The sequence below is a fragment of the Molossus molossus genome, unplaced genomic scaffold, assembly GCF_014108415.1.
Source record: "Molossus molossus isolate mMolMol1 unplaced genomic scaffold, mMolMol1.p scaffold_m16_p_6, whole genome shotgun sequence".
Classification (NCBI taxonomy): Eukaryota; Metazoa; Chordata; class Mammalia; order Chiroptera; family Molossidae; genus Molossus; species Molossus molossus.
Genome location: NW_023425399.1, coordinates 15078120 through 15102682, shown reverse-complemented (window position 1 = coordinate 15102682; position 24563 = coordinate 15078120). Strand labels below are relative to the sequence as shown.

General features: G+C 56.7%; 1 protein-coding gene across 1 annotated transcript; it reads left to right on the top strand.

Annotated features, from left to right (window-relative positions):
• The first annotated feature begins 9630 nt into the window (after positions 1-9630).
• LPIN3 (lipin 3) lies at positions 9631-24198 on the top strand. The gene is made up of 21 exons (XM_036244691.1): positions 9631-9701; positions 13007-13157; positions 13246-13445; positions 14824-14919; positions 16061-16320; positions 16518-16601; positions 17122-17242; positions 17402-17675; positions 18030-18129; positions 18247-18407; positions 18780-18873; positions 18965-19034; positions 20513-20605; positions 20683-20726; positions 21339-21477; positions 22383-22531; positions 22668-22754; positions 23220-23372; positions 23511-23625; positions 23701-23804; positions 23970-24198. The coding sequence occupies exons 3-21, from the start codon at positions 13254-13256 to the stop codon at positions 24112-24114; spliced, it is 2481 nt and encodes an 826-aa protein (XP_036100584.1). The 5' UTR covers positions 9631-9701; positions 13007-13157; positions 13246-13253; the 3' UTR covers positions 24115-24198.
• Positions 24199-24563: the final 365 nt, after the last annotated feature.

The following is a 24563-nucleotide window of genomic DNA, read 5'->3' as shown; positions in this document are numbered from 1 at the left end:
TAACAGAGTGAAGAGACAAGCCACATATGAGAAAGATATGCAATACACATAACTGAGAAAGAGTTATATCTAGAATATACCAAATAAAAAAAAAAAAGGAAAGACAAACTAATAGAAAAATAAGAACAGTCTTTTCACTTCCCACAAAGAAAAATCCAAATGGCCAATAAACATATGAAAGATGCTTAGTCTTATTAGTAATCAAGGAAATGAACCAGAGTGAACAACTACTACAGACCCACTAGATGGCTGAAAATACCGACTCTGACAGTGCCACCTGCTGGTAAGAAATGTTGGTGAATGTACAAGGGAAGCTCTTATACATTGCTGGGGACATAATCATGATTATACTTGTACAATCATTTTGGAAAAGAGTTGGCATTATTTTTTTTCTTTATTCATTTTTAGAGAGAGGAAGGGAGATGGAGAGAGAGATAGAAACATTGATGAGAGAGAACATCAACTGGCCACCGCCTGCATGCCCCCCCCCAAGGGATCGGGCCCAAAACCTGGGCATGTGCCCTGACTGGGAATTGAACTGGCAACCTCTTGGTGCATAGGTCAACGCTCAACCACTGAACCATACCGGGCATGCTATCTGTCCATTTTAATACACATATATATATACTTCACATTTGGGGGGTGATGCATATATTCATTACCTTGATTGTGGTGACGGTTTCATTGGTATCTGCACCAGTCAAAACTTAATTGTGTGCTTTAAACATGTGTGGTTTACTGTAAGTCAGTCATACTTCAATAAAACTGGAAAAGTATTGTGCTTTCCACCTTCTGCTATTTTCTCTACTTTACACTCTAAATTCCATCCAGGCTGCTGTATGTGTGTTTGATCCGTAGCTGCTCACTGTGGAGTAGAAATAAGCGGATAGTTCTCAGTGAAATGAGGTCTGCACAGGGCATACCATTCAGTCATCTCAGCCTTGCCTCCCGTTCATATACACCACAGATTCTGCTGTCATAAATAACCTCCTCCTTGTCATCTTAGGTATCTAAGCAAACTTTCCTCAAAATTTATTTTAAGGTGTGAGGTTGCTGAATGACAGGCCCTGGGCAGAGTTTACTTTACTTTACTTAGAACTGCCTGCTTGTTCTGCAGAAGGGCCGAACAAGTTTCCATGGTGGCCAGCCGGCCACGAGAGTTCCCAGTCTCTTCACTTGAGTTTCTGACCCTTCACCCTGCAACAAGACAGAGGGCAAGGACTTAGGTCCCTGGTGTCCCCCTTCAATCTGGTCTCAACTTCACAGTTGCTGACAAAGAATTCTTCAGGCTGTGGCACAAGGCTGCAGCCATTCTGTAAGTGCCCAACAGATGGACTTTCTCTATTTGTCACTTGTTTTTGAACCCTGTGTTTGGGGACGGGTGCAGGCTGGAGACGGGAGCTCTAGAGCCTGTCTCTCCCGGGCACTCCCTCGCCGCCTTCAAAAGTCCCACGTACATGAGGGAAATGGGCCTTGGTGCTCAGCGGGTGTTTTTCAGCAGCAAGAAAGGCGGGTGAGTCAGCCGGTCACTCAGGAACATCTCGGTGAACAAGGCCACGGGAAGGAAGTCATTTCACAGACAGCTGCACACACCAAACTCCACAAAGCAGTGTGGCTGGGTGTCCCATGACTCAACGGACGCTTCTGCCAGGTGGCACCCAACCCTCTCACCCACTGTTGGCTGCTCCTCTGAGTGGCTTGGAAAGCTGACTGGGTGGAGGCCCTGGGGAACTCCCTGTCTCCTCTCTTTACCCTCTCTGCTCTGCCCATCGCTTCCCTCAGCATCTCCCTGCTTTCTCCTCGCTCCTTCCTCTTTAACCATCTTGCCCTTAAAAAAAAAAAAGAGGCTGGAATTTAGTATTTCACACCTGCTGGGGACTTGGCGGGGACACCATGAGATCAAAGCACTGGCAACCTACTGAATCAGACAGAGACCGACAATAAGGCACATCACCTGGGCAGGCCCGGCACCCTGGAGAGAGTGGCTAGAGGAAGGCAGATGGCAGCAAGGGTTGGAGACGTCCAGGTAGGACACCACCATCGGAGATGCAGGTACTCACTCACTCACCTTGACTGGAGACCTGCTCTGTGCCAGACGCCATTCTAGGGTTAGATCAGTGAAGACAGAGCCAATGTCTTGTCCTCCTGGGAACTACATTCTCACGGGAGAGACCCCCCAAACACCAAATGCCATCAATAAGTAAATTAGATAGCATATGAAAAGGTGACTAGGGCTCTTGGAAGAGATTAGAACAGGGAAGGGTGGTTGGGAGGGGTCAGGGTAGAAAGGTGGCATCTGAGTCATCTGGAGGTGGGTAGGGGAGTGAGCCGTGTAGGTGTGTGGAGAGAGGGCATCTGGCAGCGGAAACCACCAAGGCAGAGGGGGCAGCGGTGCTCGAGGGCAGGCAAGGAGGTGAACATGGCTGCTGCAGTGAGTACAGGGGAGCTGAGGGGGAGGGGAGGGCTGGGAGGAGGGAGATGGGAGACTGGGAGCCGCTGGAGGGTTTTGAGCAGAGACCTAACCGGAACGAACCATGGTTTTAAGAGCATCCTGCTGTCAGATGGCTTTGACCTCTGAGAGAACAACGCAAAAGGAGTACAAAATGAAACTACTGATTGTGGTGACGGTTTCACAGGCATCTACACCTGTCACAGCTCAGATGTGCTTACTGTAAGCGTCATACCTCAATAAAATGAAAAGTATGGTGCTTCAAATCTTTTACTGCTTTTGCCCAGCCGGTGTGGCTCAGTGGACTGAGCATTGTCCCATGGACTGAGAGGTCCCGGTTCGATTCCTGGTCAGGGCACATGCCCAGGTTGTGGACTCGATCTCCAGTAGGGGGCGTGCAGGAGGGAGCCGATCGATGTATCTCTCTCACATTGATGTTTCCATCTCTCTTGCCCTTTCTCTCTCTCTAAAACATCAATTTAAAAAAAGATTGCTTTAAATCTTTTACTGTTTTCTTCACTTGACAGTCTAAATTCCATCTAGGCTGTGTGTGTATGTGTAATGTGTAGTTGCTCACTGCGGTGTAGAAAGAAGTCCTGACAAAGATGTAGAACTTTATGAAGTTGATGAGAGCGATGCTGGGAACAGGTGGAATCGCACAAAGTACTGGCTCAAGAGGGTCTGGCGGCTTTAGAAAAGGCCAGTCACACTCTGGCCGGCTTGGCTCAGCGGTTAGAGCATCAGCCCGCAGACCAGAGAGCCCCGGGTTCAGTTCCCGCTAAGGGCATGTACCTCGGTTGGGGTTTGTCCCCGGCCCTCGTTGGGTCGTGCGGGTGGCAGCCACTTGATGTGTCCCTTTCACATCGATGTTTCTCTCTCTCTTCCTCCCTCTCTCCCTCCTGCTCTATCTGAAGATAAATGCAAAAACGTCCTCAGGTGAGAATAAAAAATTAATTAAAAAAGAAAAAAATCTGCCCTGGCCAGTTTTGCTCAGTGGTTAGAGCATTGGCCTGCGGCTCAGAGAGACCTGGGTTCGGTTCCCACTAAGGGCATGTACCTCGGTTGCGGTTTGTCCCCGGCCCTGGTTGGTCGTGTGGGTGGCAGCCACTCGATGTGTCTCTTTCACATCGATGTTTCTCTCTCTCTTCCTCTCTTTCCCTCCCACTCTATCTGAACAAAAAATGGAAAAATGTCTTCGGGTGTGGATAAAAAATAATAATAATAAAGAAAAATATCTGTCTGTCCCTGAAGGCTTCCCTGAAGAAGGGAGCTGGGATCAAGCACGATGACTAGCAATATTGTGTCACTCTCCGACTCAACAACCACTAACTGTTCCTCAGCGCCCATGGTTTTGTCCCGTGGTCCAGGCCAGACAGACTCTCTTTGCACTCGCCTTTTCTCCAGTAGCCATGCCTGCAGGCCACTTCCGCCCGCTTGGGCTGCCCCTGCCTCTCTTGTATATCCTCCATCTACATATAATTCTAGGTTGAGTATACACCGATCTTCCCTAAACAATATTTCTGAGCATCTGTTTAAGTGAGGAGCTCCATGCTAGCTAGACCCCCCTTGACCTGCAAAGCATGAGACATCGTCCTGAATGCCAGACGCAGGGTGGGGAGCAGAAGCGATACTCAAATAAGAAGAGGAAGACTAGAAGGTTCCTTTGCTGAAAGGTCAAGTTCATGGGGGCAGTTGGTAAGTCCTGCGCGGATTTCAGATGCACAGAAAACCCCAGTTCATACAATGCTTCATGACCTTTCAGCACTCATCCCTACGCTGGAAATCACAAGCGGGTTCCAAAAGGGTTCGGTCAAACTGACGTTTTTCCGGGGAAGGACAGTTGGAGCCTGGAACTGCCCGGCGCAGCCCACACTGCCAGGCAACCGGGCCAGGCTGGCTCAGTCCTTGGCCGGCACCAGAGGCTTCTTTGGAAGGAGTGGGGACAAGCAACAGAAGTCTCCCGCCCTCCAGCTGAGGAGTCCCTGGCCACTCCCAGGGCTCGTCCCTGAAAGTCTGGGAGAAGAGACCCCAGTAGCTGCGCAGCTTTAGCCACATCAGCGGGTAAAAGGACTTGCCAGGGAAAAGCAACCGAGGCCTGTGGTCCTGGGTCTGACTTCTTCTGGCCTGTGGCGGGCGGCGGGGCCAGTAGGGTGGGGCCGGTGGGGCCTGCTTCCTCAGCCCTACCTCTCCCTCCCAGAATATATTATTAGCCTTGGCCTTGTGACTCCCGCTCGGAATCACCCACCTGTCCTCTGCTGCGGTAGCGGGCTGGCTCTCTGCAGAACCTTGGGGGGCAGAAGCAGCCTGGGTCTACGGGTGGGAGAAATCCTGACTCCGGGGGTCTCCCCCAGCCCCACTTCCTTAGTGCTCGCTCCACCCAGAAGCCAGAGGGCTTTTTCTCAATACTCATTAAAGCTTCATTTGCTCTGAGGACCTCGATACAGTCAGATTCCTTCCCCACCCACACTGCCACTCACCTCACCTCCCTTTCCACCCTCAACAGTGCACTACTCTCAGGACCTTGTACAAACTAGTCCCTACACCTGGAATATTGTTCCCACCTGGGCTCCAGGGCGTGGCCCACCTCAGCCCTCACCATCTTACATTATAGCCGCTTGGCTGCCTGTCCGCTCTTGCTGTTCTTTCCCCTCTTCCTCCCCTTGCTCTCCCCCCAAGACTGTGCCGGGGCTGCAGCATCGCGGGTGTTTGGCCCACGCATGGTTTTGGTAAGATCATAAACATCTTGCCTGGTGGTCCTCTATACCTCTGCCCGGATGGGAGACTCCTGCAGTGGCTTCACGTCTGTGACCAGCAGGTCTCAAATTACAGCTTGCGTCAGAATCAGCTGGAGGGGGAACTTTTAAATACAGATGTCTGGGCCGCACCCCCAGAGTTTCTGATTCTGTAGGTCTGGAGCGGAGCCTGAGTTTGTATTTCTATTAAGTCCCCAGGTGCGGTGGCTGCTGCTAGCCCGGGACCAACTTTAAAAATTGCCCTGGCCAGTTTGGCTCAGCGGTTAGAGTGTCGGCCTGCGATCCCAAGAGACCCGGGCTCAGTTCCCGCTAAGGGCATGTACCTCGGTTGCAGTTTGTCCCTGGCCCTGGTTGGGTCATGCAGGTGGCAGCCACTCAATGTGTCCCTTTCACGTCTATGTTTCTCTCTCTCTCTCTCTCTCCCTCCCACTGTATCTGAACAAAAAAATGGAAAAATGTTCTTGAGTGAGGATCAAAACAAAACAAAACAAAACAGAACACTTACAGCGTCCGTTTCTTCATTGCCAAAGCAGGATAACTGCTGTTCCTACCATACTAGGTGTTGTGAGAATCCAGTGAGACAATATAAATGAACTCAGCCTTGTGCCTGCACCCAGTAGGTGCCCAATAAGTGTTTGCAATTGCTAACAGGAGACGGCAGGAGATGTGCCAGGCAGGGAAAACATGAGCAGGAGCAGAGGTGGGACAGGGCCCAAATGAGGCAGCTGAGCTGGCAGAAGCGCCAAGGCCAAGCGCAGCAGCCAGGGAGTCCAAGTTGCACAAGGGAAGCAGCTGGGAGCCACGTAGAGTTCTGGAGCAGGCAGTGACAGGTGGAAGCTGGAGGTGGCAACCCTGGGCAGGAGGCTGTTGCAGGCAGCAGATTCCACATGCTGGGTTCTCCTTGGCTGTTTGGCCAGGCACTGGGTTGCCAGATTTAGTGAACAGAAATAAAGGCTATCTAGTTAAATTTGAATTTCAGATAAACAACAAATAATTTTACTATACTATCCCAAATGCTGCATGGGACATTAACTTTAAAAGCAAAACAAAACAAAACAAAACAAAAAACCCTTTTGTTATTTATCAGAAATTCAAATTTAACTGGGCATCTTTTATTTATTTATTTATTTATTTAGTTAGTTATTTATTTTTTATTTTTTATTTTTATCCTCACCCGAGGACATTTTTCCATTTTTTATTCAGATAGAGCGGGAAGGAGAGAGAGGAAGAGAGAGAGAGAAACATCGATGTGAAAGGGACACATCGAGTGGCTGCCCCCCGCACAACCCAACCAGGGCCGGAGACAAACTGCAGCCAAGGTACATGCCCTTAGCGGGAACCGAACCCGGTTCTCTGTGGACCGCAGGCTGACGCTCTAACCGCTGAGTCAACCCGGCCAGGGCTATTTTTATTTGCTAAATCTGACTATCCTAGCCAGACACCAACTGCCTCGCCCCAACCCCAAGCCTGCATGCTGGAGGGAGAAATTCCCAGGTTCTTCTGCCTCCCTTCCTACCTTCGATGAGGCCATCAGGAGTGGTCAAAGCTGCAGACCCGAGTGAGCGGGTCCTTTCACCTCATGCCAGGTTCACCCAGCAGGAAACTAGTGAGACCCAGTACAGGATCATTGGGTCTGTGACTTAACGAAGTACAGAAGACTATCCAGTCCCATAAAAAAGAAAGTGCCACCTGTACTTAAGGGTTAATCAAGAAACCAACAGTTGTCAGTAGTATAAGCCCATCCGGTGAGTGTGCCCCGGGGAGGAGAAAATAGCTTCTATCCTTAACCCCAGAAAGGGGCAAACACAAACACCCATGCTGCTTGCAAGCTAAAAGGATGCACTGGCCCAGCCAGTGTGGCTCAGTGGATTGAGCATTGTCCCATACATCAAGAGGTTGCTTATTTGATTCTGGTCAGGGCCACATGCCTGGGTTGCAGGCTCGATTCCCAGTGCAGGGCATGAAGGATGTTTCTCTCTCATTGATGTTTCTATCTCTCTCCCCCTTCCTCTGTCTCTAAGGAGTCAATAAAAAAAAATTAACAAAAAAACAAAACAAAAAACAACAACACAAAGATAAATAAATAAGTAAATAAATAAATAAATAAAAGGATGCACTGGGGATGGTGATGTAAACCACAAGCTAGAACAGGGTGGGCCCTATCTCTGTCAGCTCAGTTGGACATTAGGACATTATACTACCAGAGGCTGCTTCTGTCTCCCCCAGCCTCATAATCACCAACTCTCTGAAGATTTCTAGTTCCAGAAATAAGCCTGTCAGAAATGCAATTTCTGCAACAAACTTTATATCAACTCTTCCCCCCTAATAATGAAAACAATGTGCTCCATCTTTTTTTCAAAATGTGCGATAAACATTATTGAATGCTTAGTGTGTGCTCTGTACTGTGTTCAGCATTTTATTTAGCTTAGTAGTTCTCAGCCTTGGACACACATTACAATTACCTGGAGAGGTTTTTTGTTTTGTTTTGTTTTTAATTCCAGTACCCCGGGCACCAGCATTTGCCCTGGACACAGTGGTTCCAATGTGCAGGCACAGTTAAGAACCACTGATTTAGTGCATTCTGTTTAATTCTTTTTTTTTTTTATCCTCACCCGAGGACATTTTTCCATTTTTTGTTCAGGTAGAGTGGGAGGGAGAGAGAGGAACAGAGAGAGAGAGAGAGAGAGAGAAACATCGATGTGAAAAGAACACATCGAGTGGCTGCCACCCTCACAACCAACCAGGGCCGGGGACAAACTGCAACCGAGGTACATGCCCTTAGCGGGAACCGAACCCGGGTCTCTCTGGACCACAGACGGACGCTCTAACCGCTGAGCCAAACCGGCCAGGGCTCATTCTGTTTAATTCTTACAGTACAATCCCGAAAGGGAAGTTTTATCTCCATTGTTCAGATGAGGAAATTGAGGCTCAAAGAGGAGTGACTGTACATCTGTAGCCACAACCTCTGACCTCTCCTTCCTTCCTTCCTTCCTTCCTTCCTTCCTTCCTTCCTTCCTTCCCTCCCTCATTGGAGAAACTGCCAATGTTATATATAATAGTTACACATAATGCTTCCGCAGAAATGTTTGTGGCATGGCACTGCCCTCTGGCCACCTCGAGATAGCTCTCCTTCCAGACACTGCCAGATACCAGCCAGACACTGCCTGGGTTCAGGACTGACACTTAATGACTTTCACTAAAGCAAAGATTACTGAGGTTCCAGCCATGTCCTGTCGTCGTGGGTCACAGAACAATGGCAGCCACCCCTCACTCTCCACTGCCCAGTACTTTCTAAGTCTGGCTCTGACATTGCGCCCCACCCCTCCAGGTCTTTCCGCAGTGCCCGACCTCTTTACAGCAAATTCCCTCACCTCCTGAGCCTTCTCAGCTCATCTTTGGAGGGGCCACATCCTGACAGGCTGTCAGAGAGGTCTTTGATTCAGGACAGGCCGCGAATCACAGATCCAAAAGAAAAAAAAGCGTTCCCTCGCCCGAGCCTCGCCCGTGGCTCGCCGGCCGGCCCACCTTTTCAGACGTGCACGCACCTGGGCTCACCTGTCCCTGTCCCGCGGCGCTCGCGGCCTGGAGGGTGCTCAGCGGGTCGAGAAGGCTGGTCGGCGCCTGCCCTCTGCTGGCCAGTGGCAGTACTGAGTCTGCTGCCGCTCCACCAGGGCGTCGAATTGGTGGAATGAAGGGAAACGGGCTTTATTGAGCTCCTGCTGTATGCCAGGCACTGAACTGGGCGCCGGGGCGTCAGAAGAAACGCGACCTGCTCTCTTGGAGTTAAAATGCAAATGAAGAGGCAGACAGTAATCATACAGTCATTAAACAAATATAAAATTACAACCGTGGGCTATGTGAGCATATGACAGATATGAGGGTCCTGTTCAGTCTGGGGGGGGGGGGTGGTAGAGGGGTCAGGGAAACGCCCCCAGGAGCTGTCGTTTCAACACCAGGTGCCTCCCAAAGTCATTTCATTTGATGTCGAGAGTTCTGCAAGGTGGCTGTCCCCTCGGACAGCAGAAAACGGGCTCCGATTGGGGAGAGCTCATCTGAAGTCTCACAGCGAGCTGGCCGCAAAGCAGCAGGATCTGGGTCCGCGGGATCGAGGGGCCCCTTCCCGCGGCGCTGGCCGCGAGCCCGGCGGCGGGCCCCCCGCACGACGCCTCTGGCCGTTCGGGCGCGCGGCGGGCAGGGGCGGCGCCTGCGTGGGGCTGAGCCCCAGTCTGACCCCGCCCCGACTCCGGAGGCGAAAGGGCGGCCTTGGGCGTGGGGACGGGGCGGGGGTGGGGTCTTTTCGGGGGGCGGACCCGTTCCGGGCTCGTGGAGGGGCGGAGCCGGGCTCTCACCCGGTGCTGGACGAGCCGGAAGTGCCGCGCGCGGCGGCGGGCCGAGGACACTTGCCGGCTGACCCCGAGCTCCCCGGTAGAGGCGGCGGCGGGTCCCGGAGGTCCAGTGGGCAGCGCCAAAGGTAGGGCCCGATCCGGGCCTGCGAAGAGGTACCTCTGTCCCGACCCGCCTTGCCCCGCCCACCCATCCTGCCAGGTCACCCCTTCCTGTTCCCGGGCCAGAGTCCATCGAGCCATCAGGAGGAAACTCTCTCCAGGGTTGAGGAACTTACGTCTTCCTTGTCCCGGGGGGGGGGGGGGGCTCCAGAATGTGGGGTCAGGAGGATAATGAAGTGCCAACACTTTTCAGGGAAGACTGGCCTGGCAGCATCCCAGGCTGTCTGACCTTGGGGAGGACACCCACCCTCTCTGGTACTAAGTACTCTCAGTGGCAAAGCCGGGTCTGACCCTTGCCCTTCCTGCCTGAACCCGGCCACGCGAGACTGGTGAGGCGGGATGGGGCAGCTGCGAAAGCTGATGGGAAGCTGGGGATGGTTCTATAGCTAAAATAGAAATTATTAGCCTCCTACTCCCTCCGTCCTAGGTAGAGAAACTTGCCCCCCCTCTCCCCAAATCTGGGAGCCCAGAAAAGCTGGAAGCACCCACCCAGGGCAGTTTGTCCTGGCTCCCCTGTGGTGGAGCTGAGTGCTGGCTTGGGAGGCCTGCGGATGTTCCCTGAGTGGTCGCTGAGGCTGGGGCCCCCTGTGAGGCCTACCTAGAGCCCACCTGCTCCCCTTGTGTACCCTGGGGCCACCATCATGCAGGGCCTTGTATGCCGAGTTAAGAAGTCTACACTGTCCACTGCGGGTAGGGACAGTGCATTGGAGTCTGACCTGTAGTGTCTGCAGGACCAGCCTGGGTGAAGGGGGCTGTCACAATGCCAAAAAAGATGCTGCAGCTGATAGGTGACATGTCTGGGCACTTTCGTGCGCTAGTGTTTACACGAATTATGTCATTATGCATCCCTTATATCATCCCCTTTTTAGAGGATGAAACTGAGGCTCAGAGAGCTGAAAAGACTTGCCCAAGGTCACCGCTAGTAAGTGTTGGGGAGGAGAATAGAACCCGACACTCTGATGCCTCACCCACGGTTTCCTGTTGCCATCCAGGATCTAGGCATCAGGAAATAAGCCTGGACCTGGGACATATGAGCAGAAAATTGGGGAATAGGGTTGAGAGGGGTGGGGTGGGTACCCATGGGTACTGAGAGAAATTCAGCTGACTGGGGAAGGTGAAGTGTTTGATTTCAGACATGTTAGTTTGGGGTGAAGGTGGCACAGGGGAGCCAAGCAGCAATCCCCATCATCTGGAGAGGACCAAGAAGGCAGAGCTGGGTTGTGGGGAGAGGAGATGCCTTCAGGGGTGGGTGCAGGTAGAGAAGGGCAGCCAGATGGGGGGGGATCTACTTGTGGGTGGGGGAACAGGTTGAAGAGTGGATTCTAGGCTGAGAAGGGTTTGAAAATTTGAGGCTTGTTTCATAGAAGAGGAAACTGAGGCCAGCAAAGTACTTGTCTGAGATCACTCCATGGGTGGATCAACGTAGGACCCAGGGCACCCCTGGGTGACATCTCTGCCCTTCTGCCCTTCTACTTACTACCTCAGTGGCTCTCAGCCAAGGCCGATTTTAACAATGTTTGAAGACAATTTGATTGTCACAACTGGAGGGCAGTTACTATTGGTATCTAGTGGGTAGAGACCAGGGGTGCTGCTGAACATCCTACAATCCCCCCACAACAAAGAATTATCCAGCCCCAAATGTCAGTGATTCCAAAGTTGAGAAACCCTGTATTTGGTCGAGCTCAGCATTTCACACACACACACACCCAAGTTCTTTGGCCCTCGGCAGGGCACATAGCTCAGGCTTGGGCCTCCAGCTGGGCAGACCTTTGCCCCACCCCAGGTCTGCCTCTCCCATGATTGCTCCTTTATTCCTGGAAGCTTCTCGTGTTCTCTCTGCTTTTCCTGGGCACAGTGGTCTAGAGTCCTGCTCTTGTCTGTTTGTCTCCCCACACCTGTATTCACAGAGTTTGGTGTCAGGTAGGAAGAAACCAAAGTAGAGATTTTCACATAGCACAGGTCCCTTGCAGATGAGATATTTATCACATTTGAGTGACATGTTCAGGGTCCAAAGATCATTTTATCTCAGTTTTCACTTTAGCAATTGAAATTGTACCTTGTTTGTGAAGCTCCACACTTCTAACAAGCTCCCAGGTGCCGCTGGTGCTGCTGGGGATGGACCACACTTTGAGTGGCAAGGTACTACAGGGCTGTGCAGAAGGGGGCTATGGGCCGGGCTGTCCTCTCTGCAGACAACTGTGGTGTGGTTTGGGGAACCGTGGAGTGGAAGGAACCATGGTATGGAGTCAGGAAACCAGGATCTGAGTCATCACGTCCTTGCCCCATCTATGGCCCTGTGGAAGTGAATGGCCTGTGTCCTGGCAGCCAGAGGGGCAGCGGGCCACTGGCCTGGCCGGCAGGGAGGGCAAAGCTGAAGCTTGCAGGTGGGCACCATGCCAGCGTGGAGGCGGCTCCTAATGGCTCTGGCTTTTGTTGTGTGTGTGTCTGCCACAGCCTCCTGCTTCTGGCTCACCCAGCTGTGCCTGGTGTGGGAAAGCTGGAGGGACTGGTCTGGCTGGGGGAAGGAGGAGAGCTTTGGGTACCACGGGCCAGCCCAAGGCCTGAATGTGGGGCTGAGGGCTGGGGGTGGGGGTTGAGAACTATGGCCTAGAGACCCTGGGGTCAGCTGTGGGCCATGGATGGGCTTCCCACCCTCCCAAGGAAACTGGAAAGGACTTTGTAGTTTGGAGCCTTAAACTGGGAGCTCCCCCACCCACAGCTATAAGGAGATGCTCTGCCCCAAGCATCTGACCCCAGGAATAGAGCTGGGAAGAGCCTCAGGTCCCTGGGGTGCTCTCACCTTGGTTCCTCACAAATCAGCCACACTGGACCAGGAAGGCCCCTTCCAATTCCTGGGACCAGGAAGCAGCAAGTCAGCTGAACCCATTTTTCAGGTGGAAAAACTGAGACTCCTGTCTTCCCATTTGCTGGGAAGATATCAGGCTTTAGGGCTGTTGCCTGTTACCCAGCAGGGGTCAGGGCCTGATACATCATGAGGCTGCCTCCCCATTGACCCCGGGGAGGGGTGCCTACAGTTTGGCCACCTAGGGTTCTGCGGCCAGGGCTCGAACCTCGGCTCTTCCCCTTCCTAGTTGTGAGATCCCGGGCAAGTCACTCCACCTCTCTGTGCCTCGGCTGGCTTTTCTGTAAACAGGAATAATGACACCTACTCGGCCAACCTCATAGGCTGTTGTGAAGAGGAATGAGCCTGTCACTGAGCACTGTGGTCATTATATTACTCATGGCATTTAGAGGCTTAAAGAACCCAGATCGCCTTGTCCTGTGCCCTCATTTGACAGATGTGGGGATCAGCACCTGGAGAAGAGAGGCAGCTGCCCAGGAGTCTCATGGTTGGTCAGTGGGTGAGCCAGCGCTAGAACCCAGGTCTACAGGCGCAGCTCCCTTCCCGTGACCGCTGCCCATCTTCGAAGGCGCTCCAGGGGCGACCCCGTAAGCCCAGGGCTTGGGGGTCAGGTGCAAAGTCTCCCCGTGGGGGAAGGGAGCCAGGCCTTGGTCCCAGCACTGCCCCCTTTGCCAGCCCCAGCCATGAACTACGTGGGTCAGCTGGCGGGAACCGTGTTTGGGACGGTGAAGGAGCTGTACCAGGGCCTGAACCCGGCCACGCTGAGCGGCTGCATCGACGTGCTGGTGGTGAAGCAGGTGGACGGCTCCTTCCGATGCTCGCCCTTCCACGTGCGTTTCGGCAAGCTGGGTGTCCTGCGATCTCGGGAGAAGGTGGTGAGTGCTGACAGCCGGCCGAGGGGGCCACTGCAGTCCCAGGAGAGAACCCAGGCCTCCCTTGGGGGGGCGGGGTCTGTCTTCCGGACAGGCTTCCTTCCTTTTGTATTTTCTTTGATGGTTTGGGGTTGGTGTGGGGTTTGGGTCCAAGAGGGTTCCTGTTTCCCCCTACAAGCAGTGTAGGGGAACCATGAGACCTGGCTTCAGCCTACTAAGACCTCACCTGTGTGTCCTTGGTGAGTTGCTTCACCTGTGCAAAGGGACAGGCTCTCATCTGCCTGGTGACTAAACGGGAGCTGATACCAGCATCCCCGGGCCAGAGGTGAGCCCCTCTCTCCCCGAGGACGCCTGCGTGGTTGTCACTGGGGCAGATTTCTGTTAGCACAGAGGTCTAGTATGCGAAAGGAGGTGTGGGGGCCCAGACCCCCTGCATGTGGGGGTGACCGTGAACTTTCCAGAATCTAAATAGGACAGTGTACCCTTGTGGGAGACAGTGGAGCTGTTGGTTAAGAGCTTGGGTTGTGGACTCAGACTCCGAGTTCATAGCCTCGTTTGGTTACTTCCTGGGGAATTACTTCACCCCTCTGAGCCTCAGTCTCCTCATCTATAAACTGGGGATAATGATAGGAGCTGCTGCAAGGAGTGGTTGTGAAGACTAAACCACATAGTCCAGATCAAACACTGCACGAGCCGTGGCCGTTTTTCTCAGTGGTTAGAGCATCGGCCGGCGGACTGGAGAATCCTGGGTTCGGTTCCCGCTAAGGGCACATACCTCGGTTGCAGTTTGTCCCTGGCCCCGGATGGGGTCATGGGGGTGGCAACCACTCGATGTGTCTCTCTCACATCAGTGTTTCTCTCTCTCTCTTCCTCTCTCCCTCCTGCTCTATCTGAAGATAAATGCAAAAATGTCCTCGGGTGAGGATAGAAAAAAAGAAAAAACACAGCACGAGGTGCCTAGGAAATGCGATTCTTACCATTGTCGGAGTACCCAACAAAAGTTGGAGCGCTGGCCTGGGGCTGGGGACGCAACAGTGACAAGATGGTTCCTGTCCTTTGTCTTAGGGGCTGTGGGAGAGAGAGAAACAGAGAAACCAAGGCATAAACAAGAATACTGAGACCGTGATACTTGCAACAAAGACTAGAGAATGGGGAAATGTGTTTGGAGGGGGCACAGAGAGCTCGGCCAGGCCTCCGAGAGAGCAGAGATCCTCAGCTTGGGCGCAGCCAGGCCACCAAGGGCTGGGGAACACAGTCCCAGCAAATGCAAGGCTCGGGGGCCGCAGGGAGCCAGTGTCTCCTGGGCAGCTGGGAGGCCAGCGCCCCCGTGGACTGGAGTGTGGGGTGAGGGCCGACGGTGGGGATCATGTGCCCGTTGCAGGTAGACATCGAGGTCAATGGGGAGCCCGTGGACTTGCACATGAAGCTGGGGGACAGCGGGGAGGCCTTCTTCGTCCAGGAGCTGGAGAGTGATGAGGTAAGTACCTCTGTCCTTTTTTTTCCCTTTAATGATTTTTTTGAGAGTGAGAGGGGGAGAGAGAGAAAAATAGATTGAGAGAGAACATCGATTGGCCGCCTCCTGCATGACCCCCACTGGGGATCGGGCCCACAACCTGGGCACGTGCCCTGACCGGAAATTGAACTGGCAACCTCTTGGTGCACGGGTCAGTGCTCAGCCACTGAACCACACCAGCCAGACAGTACCTCTGTCCTTGATAGCACCTGCCCCTGCCCCTTCACTAGTGCCCCCTTGGGTGGGGCCTTGGGGTTTGTCCCTGTCCCCACCCAGGGAGCACCCCTTCATCGAGGGCCTGGTGCAGGGGGATGAGTTAGTGCTGGTGATATGCTATCAGAGCCTGCATAGAGTTTGGGGGAGGGGGACGAGGGCTGACTTACTTCCCAGGGAAAGTTGGGGAAGGCTTCTCAGAAGAGGACCCTTGAGCTGGTCCCCTGAAGGGTGTGAAGGAGGCCTACCTCAGGCAGCCTGGAGAGGAGGGGGTGCTGAGGAGTAGCTGGGGCTGGAGAGCTGGAGATGACGCGTTCTCAGTCTGGGGCCGGCTCAGTGCCGCTGCAGCGTGGAGGTGGGTGGGTGCTGGGGGATGAGGAGAAGGGTGTTTGCAGAAGGGAGGCAGGCCCAGCACAGGCCAGCAGAGGTGTTTAAATCGTCTGAGCCTGACAAACTTAAACTGAGCCCCTGTGCAGACACTATGCTGTGCACTTAGATGACGGGCGACCCCTGCTTTCAGAGAAGGTTCCCAGACAAGCCTAGGAGACAGACACACAAACAACGGGTGATGAAACTCTTCGGTCATTACAGTGAAGGGGGCTGGAACTGAGGCTGAGGATAGTCAGGGCAAACTTCCTGGAGGAGGCGACACCTGGCTATGTCTTAAAAGGGAAGTAGGCGTCTTCTGTGGTAGGTGTGGGCAGAGAAGATGAGAGCTGACGCCCAGGTTTCTGAACAGAAGGTGTGGTTATCTCCAAGGGAGCCCGGAGGCCAGCAACAGTCGCTGCTGCCACCTCTGTCCTGCCTCCACTCCTGTTTTTCCTGGCAGGATGACCAAGAGCAGCCCCCCTAAGCTGCAGCCCCTCAGTCCTGCCCCTGGTCTTCCCTACAGGAACACGTGCCTCCCCGCCTGTGCACATCTCCCATCCCCTGGGGAGGCCTGTCTGGGTTCCCCTCCGACTCCCAGCTGGGTACAGCCAGCGAGTCCGAGCCCGTCCTGGGCGTGTCCACGGGAAGGAAGAAGAAGCTTCGCAGAAGGAAACCGCGGTGGAAGGAGGACATGATGGCAGACGATTCCAGTTCTGAGGAGCAGGAGGCAGGCGCCGAGAGCGAGCTGTCCCTGCTGGAAAAGCCGAGGCTGGAGTCCCCAGGGTGTGTGGGGGCCAGGTGGGGGCCAAGGGTGTGAGGGTGCCAACCGGGGTTCAAGCACTGTTTCTTCTGCTGGTGCTGTGTGACCCTGGGCAAGGGCCTTGACCTCTCTGGGCATTAGTTGCTTCACCTCCCCAAGGCCCTGATGTTCAGGCTCCCGTGTGCTGTCAGTGACCATTTATTTCCCTGTGGCCCGTCAGCAGCATCCAGCTGGAAGGGGAGTCCTCGTCACAGCCCACGGACATCTACCCCTACTCCGACGGCGAGTGGCCCTCCCAGGCCAGGTGAGCGTCCAGGTGGGCTGCAGGCAAGGACTTAAGACCAAGGTCTCAGGGTGGTTTCCATTTACATTTTTCTAGTAAATAGTGACTTAGAACACATTTAATGTGTTTTACCAGCCATTTGTACATCACCTTTGTCAAGTGTTTAAGTCCTTTGCCCATTTACAAAAATTGCAGTAAAATGCACGTAACATAAAATGTACAATTTTATGACAGTAAAGTGCACAATTCAGTGGCATTTCCTAAACTCGCAGTGTTGTGCCACCACCTAGGACAGCCCTGTCTACTTCGAATTTTTTCATCTGTCCAAAAGGAAAACCTTTACCCATTAAGCAGTCACAAACTTGCCCCCCTCCCTTTAGTTTACCAGACTGCCTTCTTATTGTTGATTTGTAGGAGTTCTTTATATATTCTGAATCCAACACAAGCATAAATATGTTCTACAAATACTTTTTCCCCAGCTGGGTGGGTGGCAGGCCGGTGTGGGGCCGCTGAGGGGCTGCTGAGTTCTTGTTTCCTGCAGCCTGTCGTCGGATGGGCTAACATCCCCCAAGAGTGACTCAGAGCTGGAGGTGCGGACCCCCGAGCCCAGCCCCCTGAGAGCGGAGTCCCACATGCAGTGGGCCTGGGGGAGGCTGCCTAAGGTGAGCTTCTCTGTGCCAACCCCTCCATCCCTGCCTCTCAGGGGCCCCATGGCCCCTGCAGATAAGGCCTGGGGCGACAGACTGGGCCACCTCCCCAAGGCCTTGTGGGACACTGTGAGTCGGCCTGGCCCACATCCTTCCCCATTTGTTTGACTGAAGGTGGCCAAAGCTGAGCGGCTCCTGTCCTCCATGGTCCCTGATGGCAGCACCAAGGCAGCCTCACCTCAGGGCGAGCCCAGCACCCCTGCCCTTCAGCCTGACACGGAGGTGCCCGCTCTGGTGGGTCCCCCTCTCCCTGCCCCTCAGAGAGAGAAAACCAAGACTCAGAGGTCCAGGGACGCAGGTCTCTCTCCGGCCTCCAAATCGTGGAGCTGGGCTGCTCTGGAGGGTCCAGCTCCCACCAGGCAGCCAGAGGGGGGCCCCAGGAGGAAAGGTGAGTGGTAGCCGGACAACCCCAGTGCTTCCCTGGCCTCACGTCACCTGGGTGGACTGGGGGACATCGGGCATGTCCTGAGCACCTGTGTGCCAGGCGCTATGTCTGGCCCCAGCCCGCTGGGGCTCACAGTCCAGTGGGGCAGACAGATGACACATGCAAAAGCCAGGAAGAGTGTTACCTGGGTGACAGGGGACAGATCCCTGGGTGGGACGGGGGCCACCGAGATAACGTGGTCAGGGGAGGCCTCTGTGAGCGGGTGATGTCTGAGCTAGGGTGCTCGGAGGCAGGGGAGTCTCACCGTGCACACTGCTGAGCACGTTGGGTCTACAGGTGTCACCGCCTCTCCCCCAGGCTCCACGAAGAGAAGCCAGCACCTGGGCCCCAGTGACATCTACCTGGACGATTTGCCCTCTCTGGACTCTGAGGATGTAGCCCTTTACTTCCCCCAGAGGTGCCTGGGTGTCCTGGGATCGGGCCGTGGAGCCAGAGGTTGGCTACTGGGGGCTGTGAGCGGCGAGGCCCCTCCTCCCAGCTTGTATTCACGTCCCCGTTGCCATTTTTCCCTCAGTGACCGTGGGCTGGGGCCCAGGAGGTGGAGTGAACCCGGTAGCCAGAAGCCACTGGGGGACCCCAACCCCGAACAGGAGCCAGAACCCGCTCCGGACACAGTGGACACGGTAGTGCTGTCCCTCTGTGGTGGACTGGCTGACAGCCGGGACGTTTCCCTGGGTATGTCCGACCCTGAGCCCTTCTAAGGACTGCCACTGCGCCTGGCTGGTGAGCGCAGGGCGGACCGCAGAGGGCGGGCGGCAGGGGGTGAGGCCGAGCCAGGCTCCCCGCGCTCCCTGCCCGTGGAGCCCGCACTCCGCCAGTGCGGGTGGGGCACTCCCAAGGCCCTGTGACAGCCTGGATGCTCCGCTGGGACTTCACCTGTGCAGCCGGGTGGCCGGTGCCTGGGCTGGGAACAGCAGGGGCAAAACCACAGGAAGGGAGGAGCCCCGAGGCCTGAGTGGCCGAGTGCGGAGGGGCCAGGAGGGACCGGGGCAGTGGGTCACGCGGGACGTGTGGGCCTCCCCCCTCACTCTCTGCCTCTGTGCCCAGAGAAGTTCAACAAGCATGTAGTCTCCTACCAGGACCTCGCCCAAAACCCTGGGCTCCTGGACGACCCGAACCTGGTTGTGAGGATCAATGAGAAGTAAGTGCCAGGGCTGGGCTGCTGGCTGCCACAGAGGGTCACCCGCCCCTTCATGGCCCTGCAGCCCCAACACCCCGTGCTGTCCCTCCAGGCATTACAACTGGGCTGTAGCTGCCCCCATGGTCCTCTCTCTGCAAGCCTTCCAGAGGAGCCTGCCCAAGGTAAGGGCTGGAGCACCACGGGGCCTGCTGGGGGAGGGGCCATAGCCTCAGGGGAGGGGCCCTTGGCCAGGAGTGGAGTGTGGGCGGGGAGAGGCCTGGGCTGACTGATTCAAGACCCGCTCTGGGAGGAGACCAAGGTCCCGCAGCCTGCCACGCCGTGTGGACAGAGCCACAGCCTTCCCTGGCTTCCTGGAGTAGCCCAATCCCACTGGACTTGGACTTTCCTTCCGAGGCATGCGGGACACACCAGAGGGGACACACACTTGACAGGGACATGCCTTCAAGAGGAGGTTTCCAGATCTGAGAGATGAGGCTTGGGAGCTGGAGGTCCCACTCCTCCCCTCACCCTGAGAACCCCTCCAGGCTGGGCTGCAGGTGCTTGCTCACTTTATTAGCATACACGTGTGCACCTACTGTGTGCTGGGACAGTGAATCCACAACTCAGCCAGGTGAATGCAGAATTCAGCTGAGTATTGGGGAGGAGAGTTCTGGGTGCTCCAAGAGCCTGCAACAAGGAGGTTTGCTGAGCAAGTGTCCCCTGGGCAGAGATCAGAAGGCTGAGTAAGGTGTAGGCTGATGAGGGGCAGGAACAGCATGTACAGATGCTCAGAGGCGGGAAGGAACCCAGCCTCTCAGTCCCTCCCAGAACCTCTGTCCTGTGCTGACCGGCACCTGCCCCTTTTGCCCTTCTGGAAGTGGTCCAGGGCCCTGCCCTGGCCTGTTGTTCTTCACTTGATTAGCGTTGCCCAAAGAATATCACTAACCAGGTGTAGACAGCTGGTGCCTCCCTGTGGTGATGCTCAGCACCATCCTCTGGCTGGCTCTGGGTCTGAGCCAGGACCACAGCCTGTGAGAAGGAAGAGGGTCACTCTCCTGCTTGGCTGTCCTCGCCTGGACAGACCCACCATGGAGGCCCCTGGGAGACTTCCTCCGCCTGTTCCCAGCTCAAGTGGGCACCCTGGGCGACCCCCCCCAAGCCCATGTCCTGCTGACGTGGGTGCACCATTCTGTGTGTGTAGGAAGCACAGATCTAATCAGTGGTTTTCACGGTCATGTCGCTCCCAGCGGACAGGAAGGTAGCAGGGAGCTAGGTGTTCCTGGCTCCTAGAGGCTGCGGGGAGTCCAGCTGTGGCCAGTGTCCTTCCCGCTGGCACTTGGTGGCATCTCGCAGGGAGTACCAGACCTCGCGAAACCCCCAAAGCGCTGCCCGTAGCTACTCTAGGGAAACTGACCCACAGGATTTGGGGGCCAGGCCGAGGTTGGGCTAGAGGTGGGGGTCAGGGCTCGGACGGACAGGAGTGGTCCCGGGTCTGCTGTGCTTAGTTACATGAATCCAGGGTGGAGGCGGGTGTGACTCCTCAGCCTCCAGAGGTTGGCAGCACCTTGCCTGATGGTCAGTCCCAAATTCCGGACCCCTGGTGGCCCAAGGGCAACGAGGCGATGCAGGAGAAAACGCCATGGCCTTTATCTGCCCGCAGAGCACCGTGGACAAGCTGGAGAAGGAGAAAATGCCCAGGAAGGGTGGGCGGTGGTGGTTTTCCTGGCGACGCAGGGACTTCCCAGCCGAGGAGGTGGGTGGTCACGGTTACAGGGTGGGGTCAGCCCCGGCAGAAGCCCATTGTTCACTAGACGGACGTTCTTCCCATAGCGAAGTGCCCAGAGGGAGAAGACCCCAGCCCGGGAGCCAAGTGGGTGAGCTGATCTCTGGGCTGGGCGCCTGGGGAGGGCAGGGATGGAGCCAGCACCCTGCCCCGCCACGGGTCTTTGTCCCTCCGCACCCACTTCCACACCCTTTCTCTGTCCTGAGAAATAGCGGAGCTGGGACGGGTGCCCAGACTCCTGGCCCAGACAAAGGTTACGGCATTAAGGAGGGCAGGGTGTCCCCTCTCCACCAGGGGCCTTGCTCCCTGAACGGAGTCAGAACACTCGAGGTTGGGGTGGGTGGGGGTGGACTCACCAAGGATGAGTCACCTGAGCCAAAGCAGGTGAGGTTGGGAATAAACCCCGAAACACCTCACTGTAGGTTTTTAGGTAAATATCTCCGCGCAGGCACTGGCATCCTGGCCGCAGGGAGGCCCCAAGGTCTGAGAGCCCGGGCCCTCAGCTGCAGCTCTGCCGTCGCCTTTCTGGGGGTAGACTGCTGGCCACATCCTTGGTCTACCACCCCCAAATGGGTGGCACCTAGAGGGAGGTGTTTCTGATCCCCTGGGTAGTCTTGCAGGGTCAGGGACAGGATCAGGCTCCCTGTGGCCTGGGCCGAGGGGTGTCTACGGGGGAGGAGCCTGAGAGCTGGGCCGCCTGCAGGGAGAAGACGGATGTCCTGAGCAGTGAGGACGACGCCCCAGACAGCCCCGTGATCCTGGAGGCCCCCTCCCTGCCACCCTTGCCTCCAGCCTACACTCCTACCTACAAGAAGTCCCTCCGCCTCTCCTCGGATCAGATCGTGAGTGTGTTCTGCGGGACGGTGGGGTGGTGATAACTGTCCCCGAGCCCCGTAGGGCCCGCTAAGGAACGGCTCCACAGAGCCACACGTCCATCAAAGCCCAGAATCTGTCCCCTGGGCAGCCGAACAGCCTCTGCTGGGGTACCTCCAGGGGCCCGGGACTCACTTTACACGCCAGTCCATTCTCTGTCAAGTGCGCTCGAGCCCTCTCTATGCCGAAAAGCTCGCCCTCTGGCTCGGCTGGCCTGGTCTGCTCTCGGAAGCTACACTGGAGGAATCAGGTGTTCATGACCGCCCTTCACATGGGCCCCGCCATGTCTGAGCTCAGTCCTAGGTGCTCCTGTAGTAGGAACGTTTTCTCCCTGAGGATGACTCCACGTGCAGGGAGGTGCCCAGGGGGCCCGGCTGGTCCGGGACAGAGCAGCTGCCACCCGTGTGGTGCCCTGGGGCCCACACAGCTATGGCTGAGCTGCCCTCATCCTTCTCTGCGGACCAAGGAAAAGGCTTGGGTCTGTCTGGAGGATGTCTGTGGAGGTGCCCTGGCCCACGGGGCCCTCCTGTGCAGTGAGGTGTTCCTCTGCCGAGGGCAGGGCCAGCCTTGGAGCTGACCCGAGGAACTTGAGTGGGAGCCACGGGCCAGCCTTCGTCCTTGAGCTTCATGCCAAAGGAGCACGGAGGGAGGTCAGGGCTGGTGTGCCTGGCACCGCTCGGGTTCCAGCAGCACCCCACTCCCTCCTTGAGGCCACTCTGCCCACGTGCCCGTGTGGCCGTCTGGTGATTCAGGCAGGCTCTCTGCGTCGGGAGGGGGTGGGAGGCCTGGGGGTGGAAGGCCACTGTTTGGCGTGGCAGGGGTGCCAGGGCCTGGCTGTGGCAGGTCACAGCTCCCCGCCTCTGCCCGCCTCCAGCGGCAGCTGAACCTGCAAGAAGGTGCCAACGACGTGGTCTTCAGCGTGACAACCCAGTACCAGGGCACCTGCCGCTGCAGGGCCAACATCTACCTGTGGAAGTGGGACGACAAGGTGGTCATCTCAGACATCGATGGCACCATCACCAAGTGAGGCCTGGGAACTTGCGTCCCCCTGCTGGGGGACGGGGGACAGGGAGGGGGCCCTCCCAGTGCCCCATCCTGGGGCTGGGAACATGAGGGCCACATGAGGCTGCCTTGGCGTGACCCCTCCTCTGGGATCTAGGTCGGACGCGCTGGGCCACATCCTGCCCCAGCTGGGGAAAGACTGGACACACCAGGGCATCACGAGTCTCTACCACAAAATCCACCTGTGAGTGCCCGGGCTGGGCAGGGCCCCGGGAGGGAGGGACAGGACACCTTAGACCACCACGGCCTCGGCCCTGGGAAGCCAGGCTCGGGGCCAGCAGGACCCGTGGGGGAAGACACCAGGCCATGACCCTGGAGTGCTGAGGCCCACACACCAGTCCTCCGCCTGTGGAAGACTCGTCTCCTGTGGTCTGGGATCTGGGTTTAGCTGTTGAACTTCATGCTATAGAGGAAGTCTCTGGACTTGGTCAAACCCTCGTCCGTCTTGGTCCACCTGGGCCTCGGGATTCTGCCCACGCTCCTTCTGAGGCCCCCTCTCGAGCTGCGCCCCGCTGTTCTCCCTAAGTCCCCGCCTCTGGGTTTGGAGGCCAGAGCCCCAGGGTTGGACAGAGCTGGCTGAAGCCGAGAGGGCAGGATGGACCCTGCCCTCTGGACCCTGATGGCTCTGTGCCACCTGTCCCCACCCCAGGAATGGGTACAAGTTCCTGTACTGCTCGGCGCGGGCCATTGGCATGGCTGACCTCACCAAGGGGTACCTGCAGTGGGTGAGCGAGCGGGGCTGTGCCCTCCCCAAGGGCCCCATCCTGCTGTCTCCCAGCAGCCTCTTCTCCGCCCTGCACAGGTAATCCCCCCCCCCCATATGAGCCCACGGCCCGGGGGGAGTGCAGGCCCACTGCCCGCCCAGGCCAGCCCCCAGCCTGTGTCACTGACCCTGCCGCCCTCCTCGGCCGCCTTCCCTGCCCGTGGCCCTGCTCCCCAGGGAGGTGATTGAGAAGAAGCCAGAGGTGTTCAAGATCGCCTGCCTGAGTGACGTCCAGCAGCTGTTCCTGCCCCACGGAAAGCCCTTCTATGCCGCCTTCGGGAACAGGCCCAACGTGAGTGTCTCCTCCCCGAGGGCCGAGGCACCTCGCCCTCCTCCCAGCCCACCAGCCCCTCCTGGTCTCCCACAGGATGTCACTGCCTACCGGCAGGTGGGCCTACCTGAATCCCGAATCTTCACCGTCAACCCCCGGGGAGAGCTCATCCAGGAGCCCATGAAGAACCACAAATCCACGTGAGGCCACGCCCTGCCCCGGGCCCACGCCCCGGGCCCCAGGTCCACCTCCCCGCTGGACTCAGCTCCTTGCCCAGGGCCCCGGGCGGGTGGAGCCGCCGATGTCCCGGGCCGTGGCCCTGTGGCAGCGCAGGCCCTCAGTGCCGCCCTCCGCGCTGCTCGCAGGTACGAGCGGCTCAGCGAGGTGGTGGAGCTCCTCTTCCCGCCCGTGGCGCGCGGCCCCAGCACCGACCTGGCCAACCCTGACTACAGCAGCTTCTGCTACTGGCGGGAGCCACTGGCTGCAGTGGACCTCGACGCCCTGGCCTGAACCTGCCCTGGCTGCCCGCCCCTCCCTGGCCCGGCCCAGGCCGATGGGGAGTCCCAGGGCATGGGGTTGGAAGCTGGGTGGAGGGGGCTGAGGGATGGTTGGCAACCTCTCTCCTCCCTGTCCCGCCTCTTGCCTCTGCTGGTGGAGCTGCAGGGGGCGGGGCAGCTGCTCCAGGCCTCAGCATGGCCCTGGCCTGCAGCAGTTCAGTGATTGTCACCTGGGCCCTTGACATCTCTGTCCCTATCACTGTGGGCTCCGCCTCCGCCCCTGACAGGAGATGGAGGGAGGCCCCACTGTGGCGGCAGAGCCGGGGCACAGGGAAGGCTGGTGGCAGCAGCGGGGTGCAGTGGATTAGCGTCTGGGAAGAACACAGTGCCCCCGCTTCATCCAGACCCTCTGAGGCCAAACCCTGACACAGCACTGCCCCTCCCTCCAGCCTGTCCTCTGAG

Excerpts from the sequence above, each read along its gene's own strand:
- LPIN3 (XM_036244691.1), top strand. The coding sequence starts at position 13,254 with ATGAACTACGTGGGTCAGCTGGCGGGAACCGTGTTTGGGACGGTGAAG. Across the intron at positions 14,920-16,060 it reads AGGAGCTGGAGAGTGATGAG|GAACACGTGCCTCCCCGCCT; the intron begins GTAAGTACCTCT and ends TCTTCCCTACAG. Across the intron at positions 18,874-18,964 it reads GTTGTGAGGATCAATGAGAA|GCATTACAACTGGGCTGTAG; the intron begins GTAAGTGCCAGG and ends CTGTCCCTCCAG.